Source organism: Balaenoptera ricei, chromosome 14, assembly GCF_028023285.1.
Source record: "Balaenoptera ricei isolate mBalRic1 chromosome 14, mBalRic1.hap2, whole genome shotgun sequence".
Taxonomy (NCBI): Eukaryota; Metazoa; Chordata; class Mammalia; order Artiodactyla; family Balaenopteridae; genus Balaenoptera; species Balaenoptera ricei.
The window spans coordinates 7,477,005-7,491,105 of record NC_082652.1 but is presented as its reverse complement, the minus strand read 5'-3'; the positions used below and the strand labels follow the sequence as shown (position 1 = coordinate 7,491,105).

General features: G+C 36.7%; 1 protein-coding gene across 1 annotated transcript in view; it reads left to right on the top strand.

Moving 5' to 3' along the window:
- Positions 1 to 14,101, top strand: part of KNTC1 (kinetochore associated 1) — a 67,938-nt gene that overhangs the window by 43,351 nt on the left and 10,486 nt on the right. The window contains exons 42-53 of the mRNA XM_059893724.1: positions 381 to 497; positions 1,323 to 1,432; positions 3,491 to 3,698; positions 5,480 to 5,569; positions 6,610 to 6,781; positions 6,868 to 6,926; positions 7,068 to 7,284; positions 8,086 to 8,159; positions 8,998 to 9,208; positions 9,327 to 9,436; positions 11,827 to 11,873; positions 13,238 to 13,316. Of these exons, the coding sequence (XP_059749707.1) occupies positions 381 to 497; positions 1,323 to 1,432; positions 3,491 to 3,698; positions 5,480 to 5,569; positions 6,610 to 6,781; positions 6,868 to 6,926; positions 7,068 to 7,284; positions 8,086 to 8,159; positions 8,998 to 9,208; positions 9,327 to 9,436; positions 11,827 to 11,873; positions 13,238 to 13,316 (1,494 nt within the window). The remainder of the gene's footprint in view (positions 1 to 380; positions 498 to 1,322; positions 1,433 to 3,490; positions 3,699 to 5,479; positions 5,570 to 6,609; positions 6,782 to 6,867; positions 6,927 to 7,067; positions 7,285 to 8,085; positions 8,160 to 8,997; positions 9,209 to 9,326; positions 9,437 to 11,826; positions 11,874 to 13,237; positions 13,317 to 14,101) is intronic.

The following is a 14,101-nucleotide window of genomic DNA, read 5'->3' as shown; positions in this document are numbered from 1 at the left end:
ACTGGAAAACTTAGACCCATGAGCCAGTTCTTCTTTGTAAGACAAGTTTAATGGATGCAAAACTTGTCTTTGATATTGTTTGTTTCAAAATTTGCCCTTTGTGGGCATTTTACGTGCAGGATAGCTCAAATTTGGCCTTTTCTCACGAAAGAAATCCAGACTAAATTTATGGCATCACACTAAAAGCCGAATTACCTAAGTATTATATAAGTAATGATGGTGTATGAAGCAACATGTAACATTCCAGCTGTTATCATAAAGAAAGATTATGGTTTTTATTGTTGGGTTTCTTTTAAAAGGTATTAGAACATTTTCTATTTGCAATTCAATTTTAATTCTATTTTAATTTTTTTTTTTTTTTTTCTATTTTAATTTTTTAGGCAATATCTCTGGTGGGCTCTCAGCTGGCCAGTCTCTATCAGGAAATAGAAATGGAGCTTAAGTTCTGTGAACTCAGTACTGATTCCCGGTGGGGTATTCGTCTTAGGAAACTTGGTGTGAGTATTCTTCAAGTGCCATGAAGTTTCATCCATTCTGATAATTACCCAGTTGGAAAATTTAAAACAAAGAACTCATTATCCTTTACTTTTGGAGAGGTTATATATAAACCGACTTGTAAGTTTTAGTTAGTTATTACACGCATTGGTGCTTTCAAAGAAATAAGGACCTTTTGCCTCATTTTCTTTTTGCTATATTTTTAAAGAAATTAGAAGAGGCTTGACATTTCATCTGCTTAGCTGTCTCATTATAGGAATGTATCTAGTATTAATTAACATTTAAGGTATTCCAGGCCTACCGTTTAGCCTCATACATTTTTGTGTGCTATTTGTTTAAAGATAATATTAAAATGTATCTACATTGTACTACGCTTCAGCAACTCCTACCAGGGAGAAGTAAGTGGCCCTTATTTTTCACTTTGCAAAAACAAACCAACAAAATCCTGTTTTCTTTTCTATGAATGTAAAACATTTTATTTTATTTGCAAATAGTTGACTTATCGGGAGTGTAACCATTGTAGAAATGGTATATGTTTTGAAGCCTCGTTCCTATGCAGTAATGGGACTGTTTGTTGCTAACTACCAAACTTTACTGAAGAGCCAGGGGTTAGTGTGACTAAGAGAGATTTTGGACCTCTAGCCAAATATACCTGAAATTTCAGAGTGATGGTCGAGTTGGGTAGTATGATAAAAATAAAAGTTGAAGGAGCTATAGAAAAATGTTTCTCTAAAAAAATGGATAGTAAAAGGGCAGGTCGCAACAGTGCCCTTAGTCTGATACATTTCAGTTTAGCAGGGTTTTTGTTTTGCTCTTTTTATTTCTAGATTTCTTTCCAGCCAGTTTTTAGGCAACATTTTCTCACCAAGAAAGACCTCATTAAAGCTCTTGTGGAGAATATAGATATGGATACAAGCCTCATTCTGGAATATTGCAGGTAATTCTTTAAATTTCATTGGTATTTTTGCTGTTAGCTTAACAAACTGGTAATGCTAATGTGAGAACACAGTGATAACAGTGATTATTATATGTGGCCCATGACCTCTGATGTTTTCTTTTGCTCAACCACAAACTGAGTAAGTCCGAACCAGATTAAATTCTCTTATAATATCACCTTTTTAATTCACTCTTTGGTGTTTCCTCAACTTGCCTCATGATAAGCATCATGTGGGGCACTTGATTTAAAATACAGATTCCTGGGTCCCTCTGTATTGGTTCTGACTCGGCAGGTCTGAGCTGAGGCCCAGGAAACTGGTCTCAATAGGAGCTCCAGACGATTCACATGATAAGGGAAGTTTGGGAATATTCTGAGCAAGTAAACTTCTAAATCAGGTCAAGTTAGGGGCAAGTTGATCTTAAATTAAAAATTGGTGAAAAGTATGATTTAGGGAGAATTTTTTTTAAATAACTTAAAAAAACTGAGACTAAGTGTTATTTATAGATACAGCTTACTGTGATGAGGAGGATCAAATGATTTGTAATTTATATCTCAGTTGTTTTTATCTGATAAATTTAGATATTAAATTTGCTGGCCCACTATTAGTTTCAAAGTGGTTTCCCACACATCATCACGTTTACTTTTTATTGTATATTATAACCAATTTATGTATGAGAAAACAAACCCATATTAGGTGCCCTGCTCAAGGTAGATAATAAGTACTGCTTCTAAAATACCAAGGGCGCTGTAATCCTTATCCAATTTATGACAGATGGGTGGAATTTCAGTTCTTGATAATGAGGCTGCTTAGTGCATTTCCTCACCAGACAGGGATCTAGTTCTTTGTCCTTGTGGATGGTGGGGAGTAATGCCCCTGGCTGTCACCATCCTGAACCTGCAAGTCAAGGACCATAGACTGCTCATAGCTCTAACTAGCTGTGACTTACCTGCACTCTGATATAACAAAACTATGCCATTCCTCAGTTTGGAGTGCTACAAATCCAGAACGAGGTACGCACACTCCCTCTTCTTTATTAATTTGAACTCCTGGTAGATTTTTGTCTGTTGTTTTATGGCGTGACCCCTTTTCTGAAATTTAAATAGCTATAATTATGTCAGGCTCATTTCACAATCGTTGTGCTTACATGGCATTGCTGATTTTTACTTGTGTGATAGTGACTGTCTTGCCTCAGGCAGTCCCACTGAATAAATTTAGATGACCTTTACAATTTCAGGGAGTGACTTTAAAATTATCGTATGTAAAGCTCTTCTTGACATTTCAGTTATTCTGTATAACAGACTAAACTATCCCTATCTTATTAATAGGGCTTAGAAGGCATTTCAGTTGTCGATTTGTCTATACTAACCTGATTCTTAATTTTTAAATGTACTACTTTTTCTAATTCAGATGGAACATACTAAAATCAAAGTCCCACATAATTCCACCCGTCAGGGATAATCACTGTTAAAAGAGTTTGGCTTATATTGTTCTTTTTTTTTTTTTCCTTATGCATTTACTAACATGCATTTTTAAAAGTTTATGAAAAACAGAATTGTACATTATCTTGTAGCATGTATCCTTCACTTAACAAAATAATGTCTTCTCAGATTAGGACATATAGCTCTTCCTCATATCTGTTGAATCCTATGGTATTCCTTTGAATAAGTTATTTAACCAGCCCCCTATTGATGAGTATTTGTTTCCAGTTTTTAAATATTACAAGCAGTTGTTACAGGACATCCTATATGTGTATCTTTGCTACTTTCGTGAAGTGTACGAAAGTGGAATATCTCTATTAAAGGACATAAATATATATTTTCAACTTTATTACAAATTTCCCTCCAAGATTGTGCCAGTTTATATGCCCACCAAGAATATCTGATGTTTTTAAAAGCAAGAATTAACTTTGAAAACAAGTAGATGGCTGGTTATGACACTTGACAATGGAAAGGTTAGATTTCAGTGGTGGGAGCTCATGCCTAAGTTTTCTGTGAGAAACTCTGTGTAGAAATGCATGCATTTTGGGACATTCATGTGTAATTAAATACTTATTTCAGCACATTTCAGTTGGACTCTGATGCAGCTCTTCAGCTGTTCATTGAAACACTCCTGCACAACACTAATGCCAGCCAGAGCCAGGGAGACGCAAGCACGGAATCCACAAAACAGCAGCGTTCCATACTCCTGGCCAAAGCCATCGGAATGGTTCCTTTACTGACAAGCACAAAAGATTTGGTCATCAGTCTTAGTGGAATACTGCATAAGGTAGATGAATGGTGAAATGAATGCACTGGGTCGTTTCAAGCATCCCTCCTACCCTTAATTAATCAGATATCTATAGTAACAAATTGAAAATGTAAGTCCTATATTTTTTGTAAACTATTAATTTTCAAAAAATTTTAGATTTCTGTATTTTTATTATACTTTAATTAATACAGTACGTTTCCTGTCTTTTTCTCCTCCAAAATAAAAATACCCCTTTTTCCCCAGATTTTTTTAAATAGCACACATTCTTTGAAAAAGATCAAACTAGAGAGAAAGGTATAAATCAAAAAGAGAAATTTCCCTACAACCCCACTCCCACAGATAAAAATGTTAATAATTTGGTAAATATCTTAGACTAAATATACTATCCTGTCACTCTCTTTTTTCATTTAACATTGTCGTTACCTGTCAATGCATAGACATCTCTCTCATTTTTGACAGATACATATATATTATTCCACTATGTGGATGAAACATCCTGTATTTAACCAGGCCTTTATGAAAGGACATTTAAATTGTTTGTAAATTTCATTATTATAAGTTGTTAAAATGAATATCTTCATACACACATTTGCCCTCTTGTCTGATTATTTTTTTAGGAGATCTTCTGAGAATTGGAACTTTTAGGTCAAGGGGTAGTTTGATGGGGGAATGAAGGTGGATAGAAGGGGAAATAAAATTATAAGACTAAAATTATAATACTTCAGTTTTATGTTTTGCTTGTAATTCAGCCAAAAATTATATAGACTTGCTCAAAATTTCTAGTTACTAAAGAGATCACCTTCCCACTTTGTTCAATGTTATTATTCACATGAATTTAGTTGGCATTTAAAATTTTTTTTAAAAAGTAATGGTGTGTGGGCAGAAACAGAACAAAGAGAATATTTCCTTTCTTATTATAAGCATATATAGATGCCACCCAGCTAGTTCTTGTATCTTAGTGTATGGTTATAGCTGGAATGAAATCCTTTGAAAAGGTTTTGCTTGGAGGCCCACACTTTTAGTTATGTCATTTTCCAAGAAAAGGTCAAATTTCTCCTATTCTAATTTTCCCATCATAAATGGAAGAAAGAATTTTAATTTAAAAACCTTGTAAAATTATTCGGACTTCCCTGGTGGCGCAGTGGTTAAGAATCCGCCTGCCAATGCTGGAGACACGGGTTCGAGCCCTGGTCTGGGAAGATTCCACATGCCGCAGGGCAACTAAGCCCGTGCGCCACAGCTACTGAGCCTGTGCTGTAGAGCCCATGAGCCACAACTTCTGAGCCCGCGTGCCACAACTACTGAAGCCTGTGCGCCTAGAGCCCGTGCTCTGCAACAAGCGAAACCACCACGATGAGAAAAGAAGCCCCCGCACCGCAACGAAGAGTAGTCCCTGCTCGCCACAACTAGAGAAAGCCCACGCACAGCAACGAAGACCCAACACAGCCAAAAATAAATAAATAAATAAAAATTTTTAAAAATCTTATAAAATTTTGATATGTTTATCTTTCTAGGTTTTTAGTACCTTAAGAACATTTCTCTTTATTGAAATGACATTGCCTCGTACAGGTTTCTTAAAAAACAGCTTTTGAGACATTCTAAAGACGTATGTTTATTCTAATAGTTAATTTTAGAGATGAGAAAATGTTAGTTCATTTTTTAAAGAATAATCTAACTTAATATTGTAGTGCACTGAGCTGTTATATTTGTAATCTCTGCTGATGAACATAACTGCATAAAACCATCAACCAGCCTGGCAACGTCTTCTCCAGTTTTGACGTATTTTTGTTTTTATACAGTTGGATCCCTATGACTATGAGATGATTGAAGTCGTCCTGAAAGTCATAGAAAGAGCTGATGAAAAGATAACCAACATTAATATTAATCAGGTATAACAAATATATTATAGATTTTAAAATTATGTTTTTATTTGGACCATTTTAAAAAATTACTGTTATCTAGTGTCTTTCTGGACTGTCCTCTGAGTTCCCTTTAAACTGTAGTTTTTACTCTATTTCCTTTTCTTTAAAAGGGATACAGAAGTAAAAAGAGTTTTTGTGCTCTCCATGTTTTATCTTAATCCAGTTTTTGCTCTACTGAGGCAATTTAAATCTGGCCAAGAGTACAAAGTCACTAAAAGACTGATTTAGAAGAATTAAGGCAAAAATATTTGTCATCTGGCAAAAAAAAAAAAAAAAAAATCAAAGCATGTAAGACCCAGAGTCAGATTTAGCTTTCTATATTAGTAGGTAGGTCCTGGACTAAATTCTGTTTCAGTACTCAGTAACTTCCTAGTGTTTTACAAATATGGTCATAGGAGCTTACATATATTTTTTAATTGGATTTTAAAAATTAAAAGAAAATGGGTTGATTCAAAAATTTATATAAGCCCCAGGGACCTCCCTGGCAGTCCAGTGGTTAGGCTGTGTCTCTTTCATTGCCGAGGGCCTGGGTTCAGTCCCTGATCAGGGAATTAAGATTGCCCACATGCAAGTCGTGTGGCACGGCCAAAAAAAAAAAAAGTTGTACAAGCCCCCAAAATATAAGATGTAAACTTAAGAGAGAATATAGAGGATTAATTTTAGATCTACTGCCTATGTATTTAAAGTGAAATCAAGTATTTTTGAGATATATCTAAAACTATTTGAAGAGCGTAGAGAACTTCCAAACTCTGGTTTATAAAACATCCCACCAACAACAGGGTTCCGCTGGTTTCTCCTAGTATAATTTCTTTAATGATCACAAAAGTTATGGTTTAGAAGAATAGCATAATAGTTTTGAAGGTAAAACTACGAAAGGTTTTGATCATCTTTATGAATATGAGACTGTCCCAGGAATGGAACCCTATGATAGTATAGAATTAGATGATTTTAAAACACTCAATGATTGTTTTAATCTCACAGGAAAATACTTTTTTATTTTAATGTAGGCATTGAGTCTTCTGAAACATTTGAAGTCATACAGAAGAATTTCTCCTCCAGTGGACCTAGAATATCAGTATATGTTGGAGCACGTAATAACTTTGCCATCAGCTGCCCAAACTAGACTGCCTTTTCACCTAATATTCTTCGGCACAGCACAGAGCTTCTGGAAAATTCTCTGTATGTTCCTTAACTTCTTATGAATTGTACCGAATAGCCAAAACCCTTTTCTTAGGTAAATCATACTATCTTTGTTTCCTTTCTAGCTACAGAACTCAGTGAAGAATCCTTCCCAACATTGCTCTTAATTTCTAAGTTAATGAAGGTAATGGGTTAAAACTCGTAAAAGTTGTATCTTTATTCTGTAATTCATTCAGACCCTGTGTAGAAAGATTTTATGCTGTTTTCATGTAAAGCCTTTAAAGGTGAGCACGTAAGTCAGCCTTAACTTTTCCTTTCTTTGAAGTTCTCTTTGGACACTCTGTACGTGTCTACAGCCAAACACGTTTTTGAAAAAAACCTGAAGCCTAAGCTCCTGCAGTTAACACAAGCTAAATCCTCAACACTGATTAACAAGGAGATAACTAAGATCACTCAAACCATCGAATCCTACTTGTTATCTATCGTTAACCCGGAGTGGGCTGTAGCCATTGCCATCAGTCTAGCCCAGGATGTCCCAGAAGGTATGGATCCTTCCTTTAATTGGGCTTAAAATGGTCGGCTGTGTTGTTTTTGGAACTTGTCGTAAAAAAATGTACTCCTTTCTTATCTTTAAGGAGAAACAGTATGATAGCTTAGAAATGTATGTGCCCCCTCTCCTCACTTGCGGCACTGCTGTACATTAAAGAGGAACCAAGCAAGACGCCATGCTGCTTGCCCAGGGCGCAGAGACATAGGCATTGCTCAGCTTAAATATAGATTAATACTTCCTCGTATCCAATCATACATACTTTCAATAATGAATCCTTAGACATTGTTGCATGATCAAAAAAATACACAAACACAGGCACTTATTGCCATGTTTTTGGTTGTAACAAAAGTTGAAAATAACTAATTTTTTTAAATGCTCATTTGTCAGGAACTGGTTAAAAAAATAGTGTATTCATAGAGTGGAATTCTATGTAGTTGATCTGGAAAAATATCCAAGATATGTATTAAGTGAGAACAGCAAACTGTACTACATGTATGATCTTATCCCATTTGGGTTAACGTGCTTGAGCACATGTGCGTGCACACACACACAAACACACACATACACACAGAAAACTTCTGGAGGAATGTAAGGATCTAGGGAATAGGTATAGAAGCTGAAGAGATGGGCCTCTGTGGACTTGTACTTCCTACTTTGTATCCTCTGGCCTGTTTAAATTGTTTTTTTACTATGAGTATGCTTCCTATCATTATTTTAAAAAACTGGCTAATTTGACTGAAGTACATTGTCTTGAAAGGACTATGATTTGCTTATAAATCTTTTATCTCTCTAGGTTCCTTCAAGATGTCCAGTTTGAAATTCTGCCTGTATTTAGCTGAGAGGTGGCTTCAGAATATCCCATCTCAGGTGTGTCTGAACTGTAAGATTGAAGGCTCCTCTTTTTTTTTTTTTTTTTAATGAAAGGGTAGCTGATTTACAATATTATATTAGTTTCAGGTGTACAACATAGTGATTCAAAATTTTTATAGATTATACTTCATTTATAGTTATTATAAAATATTGGCTATACTCCGTGTGCTGTACAATATATCCTTGCAGCTTGTTTATTTTATACATAGTAGTTTGTACTTCTTATTCCCCTACCCCTATGTTGCCCCTCTCTCCTTCCCTCTCCCCACTGGTAACCACTAGTTTCTTCTCCATCTGTGAGTCTGTTTCTGTTTTGTTATATACATTCGTTTGTTTTATTTTTTAGATTCCACATGTAAGTGGTAACATACAGTATTTGTCTTTCTCTGTCTGACTTATTTCACTAAGCATAACACCCTACAGGTCTATCCATGTTGTTGCAAATGGCAAAATTTCATTCTTTCTCATGACTGAGTAATATTCCTTTATATATATGTATATACCGTGTCTTCTTTTTCCATTCATCTGTCGATGGACACTTAGGTTGCTTCCATATCTTGGCTACTGTAAGTAGTGCAGCTATGAACATCGGGGTACAGGCTCCGCTTTCTTTTTAATTTGAATTGTGCTCTCCTAGCATCCCTTCTCATCCTGCCATAGTGATAGGTGTTTTCAAGGGTTGGATGCCTAAAATGGAAAAAGAAGATGAGGCTTGGTGTAGATACTTAAGGGTGTAACTAAGGCAGAGAGGGACCTTGACTGATAAAGCTGGATTCTTAGGCTCACTTGCGATTTAGAAAACAAGAGTTTCTTTTTGCTTGGAATTTTTTAAAAGGATGAAACACGTGAAAAAGCTGAAGCTCTGTTGAAGAAGCTTCATATTCAGTACCGGCGATCAGGCACGGAAGCTGTGCTCATAGCCCACAAGCTGAACACTGCAGAGTATTTAAGAGTGATCGGAAAACCAGCACATCTCATTGTCAGTCTGTACGAACATCCCAGCATAAATCAAAGAATTCAGAATTCATCTGGCAAAGATTATCCTGGTGAGGGCAAAACCCTTTTTATCTTTTTGTCCAGGGAGACCTTCCTTTTGATTCCCAGGTATCTTGCATTGAAAACCTGAGGTTTTCTTTCTTTAATTCTTTACCTTTAATATCTTAGATATTCATGCGGCTGCCAAAGAAATAGCTGAAGTCAATGAAATTAATTTGGAGAAAGTCTGGGACATGTTGTTGGAAAAATGGCTGTGCCCATCTGCCAAACCTGGTGAAGTAAGTGCTCGTTCTGAGAGTGTCTGTTGTTGAGTGTGAGCTGATGGCTTCTTCTCAAAGGCTAATTATTTGTCTTGCAATGATGCAACTTCTAATTAGGAGCACGGAATGTTAGAAGAAGGAACATTCGAGCATTTTAATACCTTCTGTTATCTGATGAGTTTTAGTGGGGTTGTTTACATTTTCTTTTCCTTTAATTATTGTTTTGCTGCTATTCTACCTCTTTTTTTTAACTTGCCAATATTTTTTTTATTGAAGTATAGTTGATACAGTCTACCTTTTAATTGATGAATTAAATCAATTTCAGATGAATTTCAGATGAATTCTTGTATAAAAGAAGTGGCCTATTCTTAGACTCAGATTCATGTGATTATTTTATTTTTTTATTTTGAAATAATTTTAAAGGTACAGAAAAGTTGCAAGAATAGTGTAAAAGAATTCCCTGTATATCCTTCGCCAAGATCTATCAGTTTTTAACATTTTGCCACATCTGCTTCATCACTCTCCCTATATTTACCCATAACATTTTTCTGAACCATTTGAGAGTAAATTACGTGTGTCATGCCCCTTTACCCCTTAAGAATTAAGTTTGTAGTTCAAAGAACAAGGATTTTCTCTTACTTAACCACAGTATAATTATCAAAATCAGATAATTTAATATTGATACAATTTTGATACAATATTGATAAAATACAAATATATATATGTATGTATACCTGAATTTATGGTCCATGTTACAATTTAACCAGTTGTGCCAATAATGTCCCTTATAGCAGTTTTCTCCTCTGGGACCAGAATCTAATCCAGGATTGTGTGTTGCATTTATTTGTCATGTCTCTAATCTCTTTTACTCTAGAACAGCTCCATAACTTTTCTGTCTTTCATGACACTGACATTTTTGAACAGTTTAGGCCTGTTATTTTGCCCCTCAACTTGGGCTTGTCTGTGTCCTCATGATAAGATTGGAGTTAAAAAAAAAAAAAAGATTGGAGTTATGCATTTTGGATAGAGTATTACCTGAGTGATGGCGTGTCTTTCCCAGGGTCTGACATCTGGGGGCACACGATGTCTCTTTGCCCTAATAGGGATGTTAATTTAGCTAACTTGATTATGCTGTTGTCCATTTCTGTACCACATAGTTACTACGTTTCCTTTTATAATTATTAGGGGAGATGTTTTGAGACAGTGAAATATTCTGTTCTTCAGATTCCCCCCTGCACCACGCATGTGGCCTGAGTTAGACTCGACTGATGATTCTTACCTGAATCTGTTTTATCTGTGATGGGACCTGGACATTTTTGAAGGGTGCAGGCCATTTGCTTTATAAAATGTCTCGTTCTGGGTTTACTGATGTTAATCATGATTAGAGTCAGGTTATGGATTCCTAGCAGCAATACTCTGTAGGTGATGTGTTCTCTTCAGATATGAGAACACATAGCATCAGTTTTTTAGAAATAATATTAACATCTAAATTTATGATGGGATTCGGCAATCCAAATGCAGAATTTTCTGAATTGTTTCTTCTGAGTTTTCAGGCAGAATTTAATGAGGGAGATTCTATAATTCCTCTATCCACCTAGGCAGATATCCTTGAAAAAAAAATCCATTCTTAGACAAATAGTATAACTAACATGACATTAGATTTTCAACTACTGGTTTTTATATTACTTGGCATTCACTTTAACAAGTATTTTTTGAGTATTTACCAAGAGCAAGGACTGTGTATCAGTGGAAACAGAGGACTTAGAAGCATATCCAGGCCACGTAGAATCTGTGTTTGACTCAAACCCACATGTTTTAACTTACGCATAAATCTGGAGCACTAAACTGAAAGCCCCTTGAGACCAGGAACTGTGTTTATACATATAGCACCTAATGCATTTCTTTGTAAGTCCCCATAAATACGTGCTGAATTAATGGATAACTCATAAAATTCACGGAGTCCTTTCCTTTTAAAAATTACCCAATGAATATAAGCTCCAGGAGGACAGGAATATTTGTTTTATTCACTCAGGCAAATGCCTGGTGCATGGTAAGCGCTCAGTACATATTTGTTCACTGAATGAATGTGAGTAAACCCATTTTTTAAAGCAAGAATCTTCTCATAAAGTAATGAATTACACTGTAATTCCCTGTCTGTAAATTAAAAGTTTTTTTTAAATCTTTTTTTTTTTTTTTTTTTTTTTTGCTGTCATCAAACATGGAGGTGCTGGGAGTTGAACTCAGGGCCTCACGTATGCTCAGCGTGCACTCTACCACTGAGCTACACCTCCTCCTGTAAATATAATTTTGTATATTAGGCTTTTTCATCTAATAGACTTTCATAAGCTTATACAGTCAACCAACTTTCTTCAATTTTTAACTTTCTTTTTTTTTTCACTTTTTCAAAGACACCATCAGAATTATTTGAACTTCAGGAAGATGAAGCACTACGAAGGTATTCTTCCTGTACTTACGTTTGTCTACATCCTGTTGCCTAGTAAGAATCTTACCAATGAATGTGTTAGACATTGGACTTTCTTGGTATAACTTGGATCAGAACCTCTGAGAAGAATCAGTTCATTGATATATGGCTGTGAGTGTGTTAAGTATCTCCAGTGGAATAAATAAAAAACGACCAAGATCCAGAGTTTCTGAACCCTCAGTGAGTTCCTACTAGAACACCTTTAGCAGAGAATGTACATCGAGCAAAGGAAAACTCTTCTGTAGCTAGGACTCTGGCCCCAAACCTCTGTGTGTTCTCTCTCCCTGGGGAGCTAGGCTGGTTCAGATATAGGCCACCAGGATTTCTTTTTCCCTTCTAACCTAAGACTGAGACCTAGAAAGGCACATTGGTGTTATGTACTGTGCTAAGTCTGATTGGTTGTGGCTTGCTCTCTTGAGAAGGCTATATCTGTGCTCAAATCAGAAAATGTGGTAATCTATTAATGTTGCTTGGCATAGGCATGGGAAAGGGAGTGGTAGCATGCATCCCAGCTTTTTGCCATTCTGGTCTGGACCAAAGTAGGTCAGCTCACTCATGAAGCCCTACACCCTACATTGGCCCTGGAGATCTGATAGTGAGAGAGGATGTGGAAAGATAAACACTGGAAAAGAATTTTTCCTGGTTGGGGGAGAACTGGCCTAGTATCCCCTCCATGCCCTTCTTTCCTCTGGGCACCCCTTCGTCCTTGCTTAGTCCTTTAAGGGCAGGGACACCTTTGTCTAAGCAAAAGGTAGCTTCTGGAGCATCTGACTGAACCAGCCACCTGGACAGGCTTAGAGGGAAACAGTTCAGAGAGAGAGAGAGAGAGAGAGAGAACCCCAAGAGGAGATCCCAAAGGGTACTTCATGCCAATTTCATAACTTCCTGCCTTTTCCCACTGGAATCTCCACCCACCCCCCTTCCAGTACATCTGATTGTCTTGCCCTTCTCTGCAGGGGGCCAGTCAGCCCTGAGTCCAGAGGTTAAAACGTGCCACTAACAAGGTCCTGTGAACTAAACCTGAAGTTTCCATGTGTAGTGTTCAATGTACTTTGCAGCTATGGTTTGTATTAATTCCTTAACTAGAAAGAATATAAATTTTGGGAGGTTGACTAGCTATTTCATAGATGAGAGGACTGAGGCTTGACATTTATTGGCTTTATTATCTTCTTTAGCTGTGAAGTAACTCAAGAAAAGATTAAGCACCCTTTAAAGGAGATAGCCCTTCAGGCCTGTGTTTGGGATGTCTAATGACTTTTTCTGTGGACAGTAAAACAGGTCTCTTGTTTTGCTAATCTCTCACTAAAGTCTAAATGTAATTAACAATTTTTTTTCAGAGTCCTGTATCTCCTTCTGTCTCGTCCAGTTGATTATAGTTCAAGAATGCTGTTCATTTTTGCAACATCAGCTACAACTGTAAGCTCTACAAACTTAATCAAAGCTCATCTTTGCATCTAAGCTTAACATTTTTTTCCTGCATATTTACCATTTACAAATGATTAAGATAATGCTCACTTCTGTACTTACTCAAAGTACATCTTACTCTATAGATGAGGATTGTAGTGTCTGCCGAGCTCCATTTAGTGCTGGCTTCTGAGACATCCTGCTTGGCAAACTGAGTGGTGCAGCTGTTGACAGTTCCCACGGGTTATCCACATTCACTGTTTTAACGCCCTGGTCCAGCTGCATCCCTAATACCAGAGGCCCCAATGAGCCAGCCTGAGAGAAGTCTCCACCCTGGTCTCCAGGCCCTGCCTGAGCTGTCACACCCCCTCCCCACTAAACTCTAGGGATAACTTTCCCTTATCCCTAAAGGCAACTTGATCTCCGGCCTTCAGGCTTCTGCATATAGAAATGCTCTCTGAGGCAGCTGAAGCAGAGGGAGAGTAAAGATGTAGATAGAAGGAAGAAAGGGGAAAAGGCTAAGATGCTGATTGTATGTCCTTGACAGCAAGGGGGGGGAAATATCCCTTCTTGCATATTAGTTTATCTGATAGTCATTCTTTCAGGTAAAAATGGTGTTCCATGAAAAGTGCCTGGCTCAGCTCACAGCTCAGTCATACAAGGGCTTTTCCCTGAAAAAAACCCATTGCATCGCGGTGTGCTTTACCAGTACTTCCTGTTTAGTCATGTAGAACATTAGTGAATATGTTTTGATTAATTAATAGTAACACGTATTCAAGTGTGAACTCATAGTACTA